General features: G+C 41.7%; 1 protein-coding gene across 3 annotated transcripts in view; it reads left to right on the top strand.

Moving 5' to 3' along the window:
• The window catches only part of LOC125890941 (tight junction protein ZO-2-like), a 133,317-nt gene that overhangs the window by 88,230 nt on the left and 26,265 nt on the right, over positions 1-18,822 (top strand). For all 3 annotated transcript variants that reach the window (XM_049579869.1, XM_049579868.1, XM_049579870.1), the window contains exons 11-14: positions 1,172-1,322; positions 1,490-1,598; positions 8,197-8,416; positions 16,755-16,939. In XM_049579869.1, the coding sequence (XP_049435826.1) occupies positions 1,172-1,322; positions 1,490-1,598; positions 8,197-8,416; positions 16,755-16,939 (665 nt within the window). The remainder of the gene's footprint in view (positions 1-1,171; positions 1,323-1,489; positions 1,599-8,196; positions 8,417-16,754; positions 16,940-18,822) is intronic.

Here is an 18,822-nt window from a genome sequence, read left to right as displayed (position 1 = left end):
AAATATGTACATGACTAATGGGGAAAATAGTTTTTGAAATTAGACCAGTATGGAGGAGTAAGAGACAGTAATGTATCCACTTGGGGCGTATTTGAACTGTCAGTGTACGTCCACTAAAAGTGCTTGTTTTCACAACTGATGTGTTTCAATTATTGTTTGAGGTGTCTGACATCTTATGGAACGTATTTCTACACACAGCTTTTTGTCAAGGAGTAATCTCCATTTTATTTAATCCTAAACAGTCAGAAATCACTATTGCCAATCCCACCAGATTTCATTTAAATAAACACTAATTTTATCATCATAAACACACTTCATTCAGAGTCAACAAAACGAAGTAAAACTTACAAACATCGTCCTGCTTTGTCTTTCCGCTGTTCCAACAACCACCACCTGGTTTGGTTGAAATTAGTCCTTAATTCACCCAGTTAGATGTGAAAATATGCTGGCTCTATTCACGCTAAAATTACTGCTTATTTAAAGGGCAAATTCAGGGCTGTTTCTGGTTAAACAAAAAGGATTTTACTCTTCAACAAACAGGTCTGTAGCTGTAGGGATCCTTTCCATAATGTTGCCAGACACTTTAAATAACAACCTGAGCCTATCAGGCAAAAACAATCACTTTTAGAGAGAAAGCGCTGCAGGTGGCAGTGGCAAAACATGCTTTAAGTGGTTACATTGCAGCCTGTTTTGCCACTGCCACCTGCAGCGCTTTCTCTGAATACTGAACCAGTTTCAAAATTTGTTATTCCCATTAGTCAGATTGACACAAAAGCATAGAAAAACTGGCGTGCATTTTACATCTTATTTACAGCCTGGTAGGATATGTTGGTGTTGGTCCTGTCAGTATGCTACCTGTTGATGCTGACCATATTTACAAGTGGAAAAATGAAAATTTGGATGGGAGATACAGCAAATCAACACAACCAGAAATATATGAAGATATACACTGAGGCCACTGCAGCAATTTTTCAGACACAGATGTGATACATTCTGCCCCATCAAACAGGTGCACAAGGCTGAAATCACACTTCAGTCAGGACCACTTTAGTCAAAGAATATTTTATTTCCATTTACAATTTGATATTTGACAGTATGGCACTGTTTTGGGACAATGTTAATAAAACCAGGCACATATTGTTAATGGCAGCATGTGTGTCCCCTCCTGTAGACCAAACACAGTGATGGTGAATTTCCAGAAGGGAGACAGCGTGGGGCTGAGGCTGGCAGGAGGTAATGATGTTGGCATCTTCATTGCTAGTGTTCAAGAGGGCAGTCCTGCTGAAGAGGAGGGCCTGCGCATCGGAGATCAAATCCTAAAGGTAAACCACTTAAGACAGAACTTATTTACATTTCATAAACAATAATAAGCTCAGACAAGCCACAGTTAAAATTATGTTGTGAATGTGAGTTTACAGATGACAAACGAGTGTTATCACCTGAATAGCAAACAGTCCTAATTATTGTACCCTTTGTTTGCATGTTAAAGGTGAACAATGTGGATTTTCAAGGTGTAGTGAGAGAAGAAGCAGTGCTCTTCCTGTTGGAGATTCCTAAAGGGGAAGTGGTCACTATCCTGGCACAGAGCAAACCTGATGGTAAACATTCCCTCCACAGAAACATAGTCAGTTACATTTCTCACATTAATAAAATAGACATCAAGAACACAATTCATCCTTTAACCAATAACACAATTTTTCTCTGTCTATAAAAGGAGCCATCTGGCATCCAGTACCATCATAAAGCCAAAGGTTCCATTTTTAGACAAGACATTTCACAGTCTATCAGATCAGGCAGGTTAGCATGACCTTTTATGAGCACATTCATGCTCCTCAGAAGATGAACCTTTCTTTTTTTCTTATACCCTTCAGGCCAAAATGTTCACATAACTTTCAAGATATCTCTTAAACTTTCAAGATATCTCTTAATTTAATAATTTTATAGATTGCCACGAAGTCTACTGAGCATATTCATCATATTCATGTTTCCAAGTAAGTAAGTAAGTCCTTTTGGCTTATAGGTTTTGTCTAGTATCACCCTCAGGACAAACTTTACATTTTTTACAATTTTAACCGTTCTGCTACACACACACACACACACACACACACACACACACACTCACTGTCCTGCTGCCCCAAATACTCACTAGAGCACCAAATGTGGATTAATCTGCTGCTGAAAATAGTCCCCAACAAATGCACTGTTTACTCTTGTTTGAGTTACATTTGTTAAAATCTATGACCAGCTGTTTAAAAAAATGATTGAGCCTTATTTCATTCATTTAAAGATTTCCATCTGCAGTAGGAGCCACTGGGCTTGGAGCTGAGAACCACACACAGGCAGGGAAATGAGAAAGTATTGTAGTATTGTAGCTCTTTGATTACCAAAATAATGGAAGGTGTTAATCTGAGCAGTTTTAACTGACTTTGTTGTAGGCATGTCAGCAACCTGTGGAATATCCCAGAACACAGTGTACTGTCCCATAATGCACTGCCAGCTGTCACACTCACACCTCAGGACCATAGTCTCTTTTCTCTCTCTCTCTCTCTCTCTCTCTCTCTGTCTCTCTCTCTCTCTCTCTCTCTCACTGTTGTTTCCATTTAATGATGGAGATACCAGCTTGGTCCCCCAAGGCTTTTAGACCAGATCAGGCTAGTTTTGGTTCAGCCAGCCGTGACACACATGGGCACATGCCTCCAACTGTGTTACATAATCGGCACATTGGCCCCTTGAGCTTGTGGATCTGAAAAAAGGGGGGCTTTGGCCTTTTTATTGGACAAATCTATTTATAAAGCAAAAACACATCACACAATGAAGCAGAGCATTGACCTGATAGGAAAACTGTGCGACTCTTCAATGCCCAGCACTGTTGAGAGGACATTTAAGGTCATCAGAGTGAGCTGGCAAGTCCTCACATGAAAATAGTGTGGTAGTGGATGAGATAAGAAAGGTCAGGGTGGTGACTGTCAGGCTCATTTCGGATAGGAAGGAATTTAGATGATGTGGTTAGATTTATATTTATGGACAAATACAATCTATACAAGATCCTCATAAGCACAGTAACACAAATATATGTGTATTTGTACATTTTCATAAGCTGAAACTTGTTTCAGTTATAATGGTATTTCTTAAAGGGGTAGTTTAGATCTTTTGAAGTGGGGTGGTATGGGGTACTTATCCATAGTCAGTGTATTACATACAGTAGATGTTAGTCAACACGCCCCCAGTTTGGAGAAGCAGGCTGGAGTCTGACACAGCAGCTAAGCAATGTTCTGCTGTGCAGGGGTCAGCAACAAAACCTATTTTAGACACCTAAAAACAAGTACCACCTAAAATAATCAATATCAGTTTAAGTGTAAGCTTCATTTAGAATTTTTTCACCACCTTACCTTGCTGTCAGACAGCAGTTTCCGATGGGGAACTAAAGCCGTTACATTACTCGCTTCAAAACCTGATTCCACTGAGAAAAGTAGTTATTTAACATTGCTGAACATGGGGGCTGCTGGTCTAATGCTGCATAGATCAGTAATTTCGTTTGCATTATTGTGTGACTTTGGCATTTAAAATGGTTAGATTGGATTCATTAAAGTCACACAATAACACAAACTAACTAACCATTCGAGTCAGTGGTAGACCAGCAGTTCCTATGGTCAGCAAGCTTAAATTACTGTTTTTCTCAATGGAGTCTGGTAGCTTGGTGACAGTTCCACAGTTTAGGGGCGACAACCTTTGGTTTTTGATCCCTCCAGTCTTGAAACAAGGAACAAGCCACAAGCTCTGATCAGAGGACCCTTGATACCTAGTAGTTCTTGCCTGATATTAAATTTTGCAATGTTTTGAGGGTTAAAGGAGATATACAATTGAATGTCATCTGCATAGCAGTGATAAAATATAATTTTAATGTTCTAATTTTCTGCCCAAGGATATACTGTACACTGCAAACAAAATAGAACCCAGGGCAGGACCTCGGGAAACACCACAAGTTGTTATGCATATTTACATCTGATAACAGGCAACTGCTAACTAAACCAACTTACAAAAGTACCTTGCTGCAAACATGTATGAAGCATATGGATTCTTTCTTGCCTGGTCACTCCCTGGAATCTCCATGGAGTTCAGCAACTTCATGGGGGTTGACAAGACTTCTGGAAGTCACTGTTCCTGGCTAAGAAATAACACATAACACTAACACATAATCTCCAGTAAAACCACAACATGTTGTTTTAGTACTTAGGTTTTTGTACAGATTAAACAAAATGAGATATAACAGCTTAATTAGTGGGTGGTGGAGGTGCTTGTTTGTGGATTTTGTTACCTTTTGACAGAGTCAGGCTAGTTTTTTTTCCCTGTTTCCAGTTTTCAGCTAAGGTTCAAATTTACTGGACGCTAATGCCAGTGGTGTCAAGAGTCTCCTCTAACTCAGCAAGAAAATGGCCAAGCATGTTTTCCAAAATGCTCAGCTATTTTTTCTTTTATTGTGTTAAATGGTGCAACCAGATTTGTTAATTTATTAATTTGTAACTGAGCAGTTTTTAAGGACTTAGTGATGGATTCACAAATGCCTGGTGCAACCCAATCCTGCTCCATGATGACACATGGATCGGGCTAATATTTTTTTGCCAAAGCTGCTGTTTCAATAAAGACTGCTCACCAAAATGCTTTTAGAAGATCATTACAACATTCGTAATAGACAGAAAAAAACATGTCCTGTGGACTCAAAGTCACTGCTTAAAATAATTCAGGTAGTCTTTGAAGGTTTTTGGATGAGTACTTAACTAGAGGAAGGTTATGCAAGGGTAGGCTTTTGTTTTATGTATTTTATCAGTGTGAGATGAAAGCAGACTGAATATATGCTGCAGCTGAGTCTACAGTGTGCAGTCAGCCAGGGTTGGCAGCAGTGGATTGTAGTCAGTATGACTGTTGCCTCTGTTGGTCCTTTTGGGTCAGCGCTTTGTCGGACCACACATATCAAATCAGGAAGCCTCGCAGGAGCCTGGAGCAAGCTGTAAAGTGTATTTCCATGCAACAGTCACACAAATATGCACATTTTGTTTTGATTGTGCAAATAAGACTGGAAATTTGAGCACAGGAGTTCATTCCTGACCTTTGAAACAGTGCACGTAACAAAAAAGTCTAATGTAAAACTACCCCACTGACTAGTTCTTTTAAGATTTCAACTGCACACATTGACATTGTTCAACAAATGGAAATGGCTCAGTTGTAATCAAGGACCCCAGGAGTGGTATTTCAGATTTATGATCACAAGTAATCGTATATAAGGGAAATAGTAACCGCTGTGTTGATTTAAGACCAAAACCTGGTCTGATTGTGATCATTGTCTCTCCTGGGCTTCAGGGGCTGTATTAGAGCTCATACAAAACAACACAATACTACAATTCACTGTTGATATGGGGCCAATTATTATTAAACATCAGAATAACAGCTCTGTCAATAAATGAGTTGGTTAGTTCAGGATAAACTTTAGATTTTCATTGTGTGTTACTCACCAAAACTCACTGTGTGTCAAGCTCTAACAAATATGTTGAGTCCATTTCCTTCATCATAAAACAAGTATTTTTAATCCAGCATTGTTTGCATCCATGCTTGCTTGCAGTCTTCTTCTTCCCTGGCATATTGCAGCATATCTTGACATGTTGCCACCACCTATAGATTGGTGAAATAGTGTGAAACCATTGGTGGGAGTGTGCATCACATCACCCATGTGTGCACAGTATGCGTATGCATCCTCACATGTATGCACACAATAAACGAAACCAGGATCCACTCACAGCTCTATAGCACGACGAGAGGTCAAAAGCTTCACAGGGAACCTTTAATGGAAATGCCACATGAAACATGCCAGAGAAAATAAAGCTGATCAGATCATCTCAGTGAGAAATTTGGTTCTCACATCATCAGTCGTTTTAACACTTAGGCCTCTAGTTTCACAGACCAGGCGAGGTGGCAACTGGGTGTGGCCAGTCAGATTTTGCAAGTTTGGCACACCGTGCGCGCTGGCGCAGCTACTCCTCTTTCCCACCTCCGTCCTTCCTACCTGCGCAAGTCAGAAAGAGGGAGCAGAGAAGGCATGGAGTGGGTTTTACACAGCTGATTCACATCACACCAGTCAAATGAGCCCCTCTCCTCGCCCTTAAATGCGCCGCGCGAAGGCGTAATGAGAGTTTGCTCAATTCGCCATGGCAGAAGAGAGCAGCAGCATCAGATGGCCAAACTTCTCCCAGGAGGAAACTGATGTTTTGGTCCGGGAGGTCCAAGCTTGCAGTGTCTGAATATACGGAACTGTGAGCAGACCTCCACGGGCTGATGATGCAAAGGTAGCCTGGGAGGAGGTCACCACAATTGTAAATCAATGTTGCATTTCTCTTGTGCGCGCGCCCCCTCTCTTTCTCTCTCGCAGTCTCACTCTGTTTCTTTTCTTTTGACTTTTCTAAGATGACAGATGCTGAATATATATACTCCCTATCTGATGCTGTGGCTGTTTGTGGTTGGCTGAGAGGGATGTGAACTCATTAGTTTGCAGCTGTGTTAATCAAATCAGGTTGGGTTTCCATTACGCGTGCCAAACGTGCCAAACGGTGCCAGTCCCCTTTGATCTGACATCAGATGTGACGGGACAGTCGATATAGAGATACATTTATGTGCTGGTTGCAGATAGTTGCATTGAATAGTGTTATTTTGGGTATTTATTGCATCGTATTTCACTACACTGGCTGCGCTCCGCCTGCGCTGACAGTAGACCTGGTTTCAGCTGGCGAGCTTTTAGCGCACCTTTGGCAAAGCCTTTTGGCACGAAACTGTCATTGCACCAAGCTGGATCTGTCGACACCTCCCCCTGCTGCGCCGCCACACCCATCTCAGCGCACCTCGGTCTGCCAAACTACCAAACTGAGCGCGCCTCGGGTTGCCCTGCTCGAAACTAGCTCTGCGCGGGGTTCGCCACCCTGTGCCACCCTGCGCCGTGCCAGGAAACTAGAGACCTTAAAGGGTAACTTCAGGATTTTTCAACCTGGACTGTATGGAGTACCTTTTGCAATGTGTGCATAAGCATAATGTCATTGTTATGGTATTTTATTTCATGTTGACCAATAATTAACTTGTTTTTAAAGGCTAGCCTTTATATTTCTCAACCTGGACCCTATATTTTCCCTTGTTTTTGTCTCTAAGTGATTAATGGAGACAACAGTTTTTGAAACTGATTCAGAATGGAGCAAACGACTGCAGCCAGCAGCAGCAAACCAGCTGCAATGTAATCCCTGAGGGAAATTGAGCGCCATCAATTTATGTCAAAACAAAATTCTTGTTTTGGCCACTGACAGGCTCACATTGTTACTAAAAGCCACTGACAGCATTATAGAAATGATCCCTACGGAGGTTGACCTTTCTGTGAAAGAGTAAGATCCTTTTGATTTAAGCAGAAACAGCCCCTTTGCCAAACACACCAGACTCCACTTAAATAAACAGCAATTTAAGCGTGTTTAGAGCCAGCATGCTTTCAAACTCATTGAATTGAGGGTTTCATTCATTCATTCATTTATTCATTCATCTTCTAACCGCTTCATCCTCTTGAGGGTCGCGGGGGGGCTGGAGCCTATCCCAGCTGACATCGGGTGAGAGGCAGGGTACACCCTGGACAGGTCGCCAGACTATCACAGGGCTGACACATAGAGACAAACAACCATTCACGCTCACATTCACACCTACGGACAATTTAGAGTCACCAATTAACCTAGTCCCCAATCTGCATGTCTTTGGACTGTGGGAGGAAGCCGGAGTGCCCGGAGAGAACCCACACTGACACGGGGAGAACATGCAAACTCCACACAGAAGGGTTCCCATGCCCAGGATCGAACCGGCAACCCTCTTGCTGTGAGGCAAGAGTGCTAACCACCACATCACCATGCCGCCCGAATTGAGGGTTTATTTTAACAAAATCAGTTGGTAATTGTTTGAACAGTGGAAAGACGAACCAAGATGGCTTTTGTGAGTTTTATTTTGCTTCTGTCGACTCTGAATAAAGTGTGAATTATTATGTTACAATAAATCCAGACTGCAGCGGTATCAGCCTTCACTTTAACTTGGAGAAAGAATGATAACCTCAAGTAGCTTCAAACAGAGTTTAATGGTCAGTGGTTTAATACTCATTTCTCTTTCTCTCTCACTTTTTGGTGTGTCTAGTCTATAATGATATCTTGGTGTCGGGGCGCGGAGACTCCTTCTTCATCCGGACCCACTTTGAGTATGAGAAGGAGACTCCTCAGAGCCTGGCCTTCAGGCGGGGGGACATCTTTAAGGTGGTGGACACTCTGTATGACGGCAAGCTTGGCAACTGGCTGGCAATTCGTGTTGGCAAGGACAAGCAGCTACTGGAGAAGGGCATCATCCCCAACAAGAGCAGGTAGGACCATTAGTTGCTCTCTTTTTAGGGGCTGACGGAGCCAATGAAGTTTATTAACCGTACCAGCATCACCAAAGACCAAGGGCTATAATCACATACTGATGCCCAGCAAAAGTCACAGAGCTGTTTTCCCTCTAAAACAAAGGTAGTCCTAATTTTAAATGTTTACACATTCATTTTCAATGATGTCAGAGGCTCAGAACAAGGCCAAGGAAATAATAATATGATTAAACATAATTAAATTTCAACACGTTGTCCATAATGTAAAAAAAAAAAAAAAAAAAGAAAAAAAGCATCATACATTTAAAAAGGATGCAACTGCAGTGCCAGTGGAATCCAGATGTTTGTAGTGGAGCAGCTGCTGCAGAAGTCCATAGGTTCAGTGCTGGACTGCCGGTTGATAAATGCATATCTCTCTTTCCATTCCTTCTTTTTCTCTGTTTTTTCATTAACTCTCCTTTTTGTGTGCAAATGTTAACATTATCTTGTTGATTGTTGTTTAGAAAAAACATTCACACCTCTAGTGCTTTGACATAGGCTACATGAGTGTACATACATGGTTACAGTCCTGTGTTGTCTTGCAAACTGCAACGTGTATATCACACTATACCTACATGTGTGCTACATACTTGGCAAGAGTTTGGCAGGCATCTAGCCTAGGTATCATGCCATAACTTTGGAAACATTGATGTGATACATATGAAATGTACCAATGTAACATATCCATGGTTTGCAGAAATGTACAATGCCAACATTTTCTTTTGGAGATTTGGCTGGTATATATCAATGAGTGTAAAATCATGATCATCATTAAGTATCTTCTCTCATAGAGTGAAAATGTTTCCCAACCCAGTCTCGAAATTCTCACGGTATATATATATATTTTTTAAAGCCCCTGCACTGATGGCCTTGGCCATGAAGTACATAATACATGCGTACATCTGTCCATCCCATCCCCATAAACATGACATTTCAAAAGCACTTCAAGGGAATTTCTTCAAATTTGGCACCAAAATCCATTTCGACTCAACAATGAACTGATTAGTTTTTGGTGATCGTAGGTCAAAGGTCAAGGTGACATTGTCTATATTGCTTGTTTGTGAACATGATATCTCAAGAACACTGTGAGGGAATTTCTTCAAATTTGGCACAGATGTTCACTTGGACTCAACAATGAACTGATTGTATTTAACTGCTATAAGGTCAAGATCAGTGTGACCTTGCATCCTTCTCATTCTTGAGAACATGATATCTCAAGAACACCTTGAGGGAATTTCTCCAAATTTGACACAGATGTCCACTTGGACTGAAGAATAAACTGATTAGAATTTTGTAGTTGAAGGTCAAAGGTCAAGGTCACTGTGACCTCACAAAATATGTTGTTGGCCATAACTCAAGAATTCATATGCTAATTACGACATAACTTTACACTAATGTCTAAAAGGATAAAATAATGAAGTGATGACATTTTATATCCAAAAGGTCAAAGGACATTTTCGCTGTGGCATCATAATGTTCCGTATAAAACACTTCAGTGTTATATCTCAGGAACAGAAAAGGGAAATCTTTGGCTGGATACTTAATTAGTGACGCTAATCTTAGGTGCCCACCTTCCCCCGTTAAAAGGTTTTTTTGGGGGAGTTTTTCCTTGTCCGATGCGAGGGTCCTAAGGACAAAGGGATGCTGTAGCCCACTGAGGCAAATTGTGATTTGTGATATTGGACTTTATAAAAAAAACTGATTGATTAATTAATTGACCATGAAACGGTGATGACTGTATACAGTGATGTGAAAAAGTAATTGCCCCTTTCCTGGTTTCTTATATTTTTAATCAATATTCATATTTTTCAGCTTTTTTCCCTTAATAAATGAAATCATCAATTAAAAACTGCATTTGTATTTACTTGGGTTATCTTTGTCTAATATTTAAATTTGTTTGATGATCTGAAACATTTAAGTGTGACAAATATGCGAAAATATAAGAAATCAGGAAGAGAGCAAATACTTTTTCACAGCACTGTAGATCCTCTGTGCTGTCGGGGGGACAATGGATGTGAAGGATCCATGTTTTCACAAACATGGATGTAAACTGTAAGAGAAACTTGACTGGTGCACAGAGGCATACAACCATGGGGTGGTAATTCTAGTTTATTTCAGCCCTGCAGTAGTACATTCACAGATTGTGTGAGCAGATTAGCAGGTGACAGTTACAATTTTTCCTTTCTCTGCCATTAAAATTCTTTGCAGTAAATGAACTTGAATGAGACTTCAGATAGTGGATCAGAGAGGTCTGTCCTGGCCACTGGACAGCCACTTATCTGAAAAGACCAGCGGTCACATCTGACGGCTGTCCAGCCAACCATTCTTCCTCTGATCCTTTAATCTTCTCTCTTATCTTTTCCTCCACCACCATCTTCTCATGTTTCTCATGTTTCTTCTAACATCTTTTTAAATGTCTTATCTCTTTCTCTGCTGTCCTCACATTCACCTGGCTGCTCTCCCTCCTCCATCCTTTCTGGGCTTGAATTGGTGGAATATTTAGACTGCTGTGTTGGGAGTTTCTATCTGCCTACTGTCTTTTTTTTATTATTTTTTTAGCCAAAATCAGGTCTAGAGTATGAATTTTCCTCTAAGTTTCTTGTTAGTCTCACCTGCAGTTTTAAATTAATCAAAGGCATACAAACACGCAGTTATTATAACAGTAGATCAAACATTTAATTATATTTTGCTTCTGTATTACTGATCCCATCTATACACGGCTGTGTTGTGTTGCTATGTGCTTTGATAAATTAAAGTTCTGAGTTCAGCTGCTAGCCACCTGGTCTGCAGTCAGTCAGTCTTCTATTGAGAGTTACAGGCCGGAGCAATGCAATGTCACCATGACACCTCACACAGTGTCACTGCTTCATTCAAAAATAGCACAGAACCAACGTGTCTGAATGTCATCACTAGGTAAGGTCAAATACCCACAAACCTAATAGGTCACTATACAGCGTTCAGAATATGATTAAAGAGAAATAATCTGCCTCTTTTCTGATCGAGAATTATTGGGCTGCGTTGGCAATAACAAATCAAACTTTGACAGCATTTCGGGTGCAAATTCAGAAGCTCATCTCATTACACAGACCCAACCCACACAGCAATTAAATTAAGTGTCTCTTTGTGCGTCAAATGCCTGTTTTTCTTCATAGCAGGATTGCTCTTGCCTTCGATAAAGCAGATGTTAGGCAGAGCCTTGACATCATATTCAGGGGACACTGTCAGTAAATCTAAGTAAAATACAGACTTCGCTTATCCTGTGCAAATGCCTCACAAGACATTTCTAAATCAACTTATGTCACTTGGTAATACTAATCCTTTGTGTATAGGGCTAAAGATTGTTACATACAAGTGTGAGCTATTCTGTGAACATGGTCCTCTGAATCTCTCTTAACAAGCCTCTTTCAGTGACACACAATTAGGAAGAAGGATGCACAGTATTGCTGCACTCCAGTAGCATTACACTAATTGTCCCCAGAGGATTGCTGTAATTACAGGTCCAGAGCCCAGAGGCTGAGTAAATCTGTGGTGTGAGACAACACATGTCCCAGTTGTTTTGGTGCTTTGGTGTGAGTCTTGTCTGTTTTGATTGTACCACATGTTCACATTGAAAATGAGTGTGTACTTTAAAACTAGCTGCATGCAGAATTTGTTAAGTTAATAGCTAAGTTTATAGCATTTATCTAAAGGAAATGACACAAAGTTGTCAGCAATAAAAGACAGAGGCAGCAAAAGACATAAAGTATAGCCACAATATAGACATAGAAAAAAAAAACCTAATCAAGCCAATTTTCACCAAAGACTTAAAATAATGTATGTAGCCACCAGGGCGTCACCCATTGGCTTGGGGACTCCTGTTTTGAAGCCTTGAGTTTGGTATTTTGGCCGTCACCATCTTGGATTTTTGGAGCTAAAAGTGACCATATTTGAGTGACGGGGGGGGGGGGGGGGGGGGAGATAACCTTAACATTAGCTGCTAGCTTGATCAGCACAGTGCCTTTACAGGTATGGTTAACTGTGATAATAATAGACTGTATATAAAGATGGACACTATAACAGCTCCCCAAAAGTGAAGCCAAAACATCTTGATTGCCCCCTGGTGGCTGGCTGCAGTGTAGGGCATAAAGCCCGCCCTCTGCATGTTGGTGGATGGGACCTGAGCTAAACTAAAAACTCAAACTACACATCATACAATTTTTTTTCCAAAGATGGTTTCTAGCATTAAGGGAAGTTTCTATCATGCTGCTGTATGTTCAAGTGTTCGTTATTCTGCTAAGTTTGGCTTTAATTAGTTATTTAATGCTATAAAATGGGGATTTTACAACATGATTGACAACTGTGTGAGCCAGTCGGTGGCCTCACATTCAGTGATGCTGCTAGCAATTGGTCAGAGAGGTGTATGTGCGGGAAACTTGATACCATGGAGATCACTACTATGCAGACTCTGGTTCTGAATAATATTCCCAGAGCAAGATGGCAGCAGCTGTATCCAGAATATATTAGCTTCACTTCTGTACAGTGGGGGGAAGTGGAGACGTATTTGTCCATCTTTATATACAGTCCATGGTAATGCTAATGCTAATTACACAAGCAAAATACAGGCTTAAAGCCCAACTTGCAGGTTGGAGACCATGGTGAATATGTGTAGGAAAATGATGTAGAAACTCAATTAAAACAAAAAACAAAAACACATACACACTACAGTGACTTTTGGGGTCGTTTTTGTGAGAGAATTTTGCTTACGTATCTAAAAACCCACTAACCGGAAGTGACATAGCGTAAGGGAGTCCGGCCGAGTTCGTTTGAATGTAACATTATGGATCCCAGTACTAGGTTTGAGACTGAAGAGCTTTAAAATGTACCTTCATATGCATATGACGGCCCACAGGCTTATAATTATGAGCCTGCTAGGTGTCCAAGAGACCAGTAACAGATCAGGGTTAGGAAAAATAACGGCCATAGGAGAGAAATAGAGCTGTGGTGTGAGGAGAACCAGTGGAGAACTGGGCAGGTGTCTTGGTGAGCGACCAGCATTAGCTAACGACAGCTAACAGTGTCTAACGCTGTGTTCACATCACAACATTAAGTTTGCCATCACATATTAGGTTATAACAAAGCTACCAGTAGTTCTTCCAGTAGTAGATAACTAATGCTACTTACCCATAACAGAAACTAATGCACAAATATCAGCTTGGATCAGACATATCTTGCTATGTGTGTTATAACTCCGTATTACGGTGTATTGATGTCCACCGGGGGAGAGAGGGAGAGAGAGAGAGATACGAAGATTTCCTGATAATTTTTTGTATGATAGATGCTTGTGTGGGAACTGCCAGCCCATGTCCTCAGCTGTGGAGAGTATGTGCTGCAGGAAGGTGGATGCCTTCTGGGCTCTGGTGGAGAATCTGACCCCCAGACCAGACATAACATGCCTCACACTGCCCATCAACCCTCACGCCGCCCGCTCCCGTCTCAAACACGGAGGCCTCCCTCTCTGCGGAGCCCGCCCGCCACCTCACATACCCCCGAGGCTCGGGTCTCCCTCTCTGCGGAAACCCGAGCCTCAGGGGTGTGTGGGTTCCGCCAGGAGCATAATCCTCCTGTACAAAATGAGCGCTGCACACGACGACATTTTTGGTCACAGATGAAGCCGTGAAATCGCGCCTCTTCACCTGCACAAAACGCATGAAAACTAACTCCACTCCTTTTTCTGTCCGGAAAACGGTGGACTCGATGTCCTGACAGACTCGAGTTTGTGCAACCTGCACAAACACAATAATTCGGCATAATCATAAATGGTGAAATGCACTGTTAACAACCAAAAAAATACTAACTCATAAGTTTACTACTGCTCAGACTCACTACCACCTACTACTGCGCATTGGACAGAGGCAGGATCAAGGACGCAGAGTCCCTCTCGTGACATAGTATCAGGCGATGTTGAAAAAAAGCGTTTTTAGAAGAGGAGCTAAAAAGAGCCACTTTTTCCTCTGAATTTGTGCCCTCATGTCGTGTAAACCTTAATAAATTCTGAATTAACTTCTCATATGGTAATTTTCAGACAAGATTATGTATATATTTTTAAAAAAATTTAACCTGCATGTTGCACTTTAAAACCATGTGCTCACCAGAAAAGTGAACATCTGACCTGATCTAACATCCTTAGAGGGTATCTTAGTACACCAAACACTGAACAAGACTTTTGTAAGCAACCACAAGGTTACAATTGACTTTCATGAACTGAAAACAAACTGAAATAGCGACAGCTATGGTTATGCTGTTACTCTGGAATCTGGGGTTTCATCATAGTTACGTTACCTAACCAACGTTGTCACTGTGGTAGCGACTTGTCAACAGACAACACCCACAAAGAAAGTTAGATAAAAATTCAATCCCCGCACAGTTGCAATGAATGTTGAAATTAGCTATACAGAACAAAACTGTTTTTTGTACCAGGTTGTTGACAAAGGGGGTCTATGGCGATTGAATTTGTTCTTGGAGCCAGCCTCAAGTGGCCATTAGAGGAACAGCAGTTTTTGGCATTTCTACATTGGCTTCATTTTTCAGCCCTGGAGGTTTCCGCTTGGTCTGAACAGTTGGCTGCTGGGTGTCCAAATACTGTTGGCAGATATAGAGTCAAAAGGGAAAGAGCCACAACCAACAAGACACACTCTCCTTTGTGCCTGATGGAGAGTGAGTCAGATGGTCACTGTGTCAGATTAGGTAATACGTAGAATTCTACATTTTTTAGACTTGGTACACTGGACGTCCAAACCTGACCAATCACAGCTCGCTGTCTTCACTGTACACCTTGACGCCCAGACTACAGAAGTATCCATATGCAATCACAGTTTTGTGAATGGAAGTGAAGCTGGAATCATTTATGGGCTGTAAAGGTGGACTGTGTTTTTTCTTCCCAGTCAGTCAGAGTGAGTTTGTGTTTTGAAGAGATGTCCATGCTCTTATTGGTTAACATCACTGAATGTGTCAATGAAGTTGTCAAACTCTGCAAGAGAAGACAAAACAGGAGAAAAGAGCAGAAAAAATCTCGCGGGTGCAGCAGGCCAAGCAAAGCACTCCAGACGTCCCTCTCCCCAGCAACACTTTCCAACTGCTCCTGGGGAACCCCAAGGCGTTCCCAGGCCAGATGAGATATGTAATCCCTCCAGCGTGTTCTGGGACTGCCCTGGAGCCTCCTTCCAGCGGTCTGATCAGATGTCCAAACCACCTCAACTTACCCCTTTCGACGCGAAGGAGCAGTGGCTCTACTCCGAGCTCCCTCTGGATGACCAAGCTCCTTACCCTATCTCTAAGGCTGAGCCCAGCCACCCCACAAAGGAAACTCACTTCAGCCGCTTGAATCCACAATCTCATTCTTTCGGTCACTACCCAGAGCTCATGACCATAGGTGAAGGTTGGGATGTAGATGGACCAGTACATTGAAAGCTTCATCTTCTGGCTCAGCTCCCTCCTCACCACGACGGTCCGGCGCGGTGCCCGCATCACTACAGAAGCTGCACCAAACCGCTGATCCATCTCACACTCCTTTCTACCCTCACTCATAAACAAGACCCGAGTTACTGCCTCACTTGAGTTACTACCGAGTTACTGCCTCACTTGAGGCAGTAGCTCTCCCCAAACCTAGTGGGGGCAATCCACCTGTTTCCAGCAGAGACCCATGGCCTCAGATTTGGAGATGCTGACTCTCATCCCAACTGCTTCACACTCAGCTGCAAACTGCCTCAGTGCATGCTGGAGGTCACAGTGTGATGAAGCCAGCAGAACCACATAATTTTCAAAAAGCAGAGATGCAATTCTGAGGTCCCAAACCGGACTCCTTCCTCCCCTCGGCTGCACCTCGAGATCCTGTCCATGAATATCACAACGACGGAGGCCAACATCCACCAAGAACATGTATTCGGACACAGCTCTCACTTTGGTCATACAGGGACCAGACGGCTCGTAGCAGCAAGCCCGGTACTCACACTCCCCCAGTACCCCACAAGACCCCCCGACAAGACCCCCTGAGGGACGCGGTCATAAGCCTTCTCCAAGTCCATAAAGCACATGTGGACTGGATGGGCAAACTCCCAAATGTATTTATTTTTCACACATTTGACACAAAGGTCAGATGTGTGAAAAATAATTACAACTAAAATTGTTTTCAATTTCATGTACAGTTTAAAGCACTGTAAAGCTTCAGAACTAGTTCTATACATTATCCTGTAAGTGAATAATGAATTAATAATATATTAATAATAATGAATGATTAGTGACATTTGTATGTCTTCCCTGTCAGAGCGGAGCAGATGGCCAGTGTCCAGAGCTCTCATAAAGCTGTTGCGGGTGATCGAGCGGACTTCTGGCGGTTGCGAGCCAACCGTTCTGGGAAGAGGAAGGACCTGAGGAAGAGCAGAGAAAACCTGAGCAGTCAGACCCTGGCCACGCGCTTCCCAGCATACGAACGAGTGGTGCTCCGAGAAGGTGGGTGATTCTCTGTTTATCAAAATAGTGGGAAACAATAGTTATAGTTTAAAGTAATTTCTTTCAATTCACCCAAAACCTTGGGTTCCTTTTGCTGGGTTAGGTGAACCAATTTTTTTGTAAGAAGGACTGAGAAAGACCAATGAGTCTGATGAGAGCTATTTGGAGTGCGTACACCAGAGACTGTATAAAATAATGGGCAGTAACCTCACATGTTGTGTGTGGACTCCTGTTTTGAAGCCTTGAGTTTGGAATTATGGCCATCGCCATCTTGGATTTTTGGAGCCAGAATTGGCCAAATTTAAAAGAGAGGGTGAAGCTGTGGAGGAGTGAGGAATGGATCCAGCTAAGAGACTGTAGCAATGTCTCACAGACAGCCTGTTACTCAAAGCAGCAATTCTCTTAAATATGCATAACTTTAAGCCTTGATAAAAATCCATACAGGTGAGTTATATAAAAATTTACCCACGTACAGTTGTCATCAGAGGGATTTTTTGTACCAGGCTGTAAACATGTTTATTTCTGCTGTAAAAGTGGACATTTTAACATGGGGGTCTATAGGAATTGACTGACTTCTGGAGCCAGCCTCAAGTGGCCATTTGAGGACCTGCAGTTTTTGGCACTTATGCATTGGCTTCATTTTTTTCAGCCCCAGAAATTGCCACTTGGTGGAGACACATCGTGAAAGCAACAAACAGCTATATAGTCACAGATTTGAGATGTGAGGCAGCCTTTGAACCTGTATCCTCAGGGTCTCACTGAAAAAAGATGCTCTTTTGACATCATCTAGATCACAGAATTGGATTGTTTATTGTGATGTAGTTATATAAAGTAAGCCATCATCACTATGTGACAAGTGTACACTAGCTGAGGCATCCTCATGTTTTTTGTTTTTTTTCCCCCAAACAGCAACCTCTGGGGCCGAAATATAGTGCCAAAAACTGCAGTTCCTCAAATGACCACTTGTGACTGGGTCCAAGCTAATTTCCCCCTTCATGACAACTGTATGGGGGGTGCCTTTTTGGTTTGTAAATTACTGGTTTACATTTTATTAAGCCTTAAGGGCAGGGCCAGTTGAGTAATAGGCTGTCTGCAAAGTGTCATCACAGTCTATGAATCAGCTCCACGCTCTAATCCAAATATGGTCACTTCTGGTTCCAAAAGATGGCGATGGCCCTAAATTCCAAACTTGAGGAATCAAAATGGCAATCCACAAACCAGTGGCTGACGTCATGGTGGCTACATCCATTATTTTATATAGTCAATGGGTTTTTTTCCCTGTCCTATACGATAACTACAATAACGATAAATATAGATTGTTTTCTACTCAGAAGAGAAATTCAGCCTTGGATATTGTAGAGAAAACAAATACCTGCCAACAAACATTAATGCTGAGCATGGTCAAAGCCAAAGCCTTATACTTTTAGATTGGAAATAATGTTTTCTCCATATTTAAAAAACAAAACAAAACAAAAAACAATGGACCCATATTGGCATCGCTAATATTATCTGATTATAGCTATTCACAGATACATTGTATTGGCGAATATGTTGATCGATAAGTAACAAGAAATGTGAGTACAGAAATGTAAAAGATATGTTTAAGTCTCTTAAATATATATAACATGTCCACATGTCTCCATTCCGATAACACTGCTGAATGTACAGTACAGGCCAAAAGTTTGGACACACCTTCTCATTCAATGCGTTTTCTTTATTTTCATGACTGTTTACATTGTAGATTCTCACTGAAGGCATCAAAACTATGAATGAACACATGTGGAGTTATGTACTTAACAAAATAAGGTGAAATAACTGAAAACATGTTTTATATTCTAGTTTCTTCAAAATAGCCACCCTTTGCTCTGATTACTGCTTTGCAC

Source organism: Epinephelus fuscoguttatus, linkage group LG6, assembly GCF_011397635.1.
Source record: "Epinephelus fuscoguttatus linkage group LG6, E.fuscoguttatus.final_Chr_v1".
NCBI lineage: Eukaryota > Metazoa > Chordata > Actinopteri > Perciformes > Serranidae > Epinephelus > Epinephelus fuscoguttatus.
The sequence above is the reverse complement of the archived record's forward strand: the minus strand, read 5'-3'. Positions and strand labels throughout refer to the sequence as shown.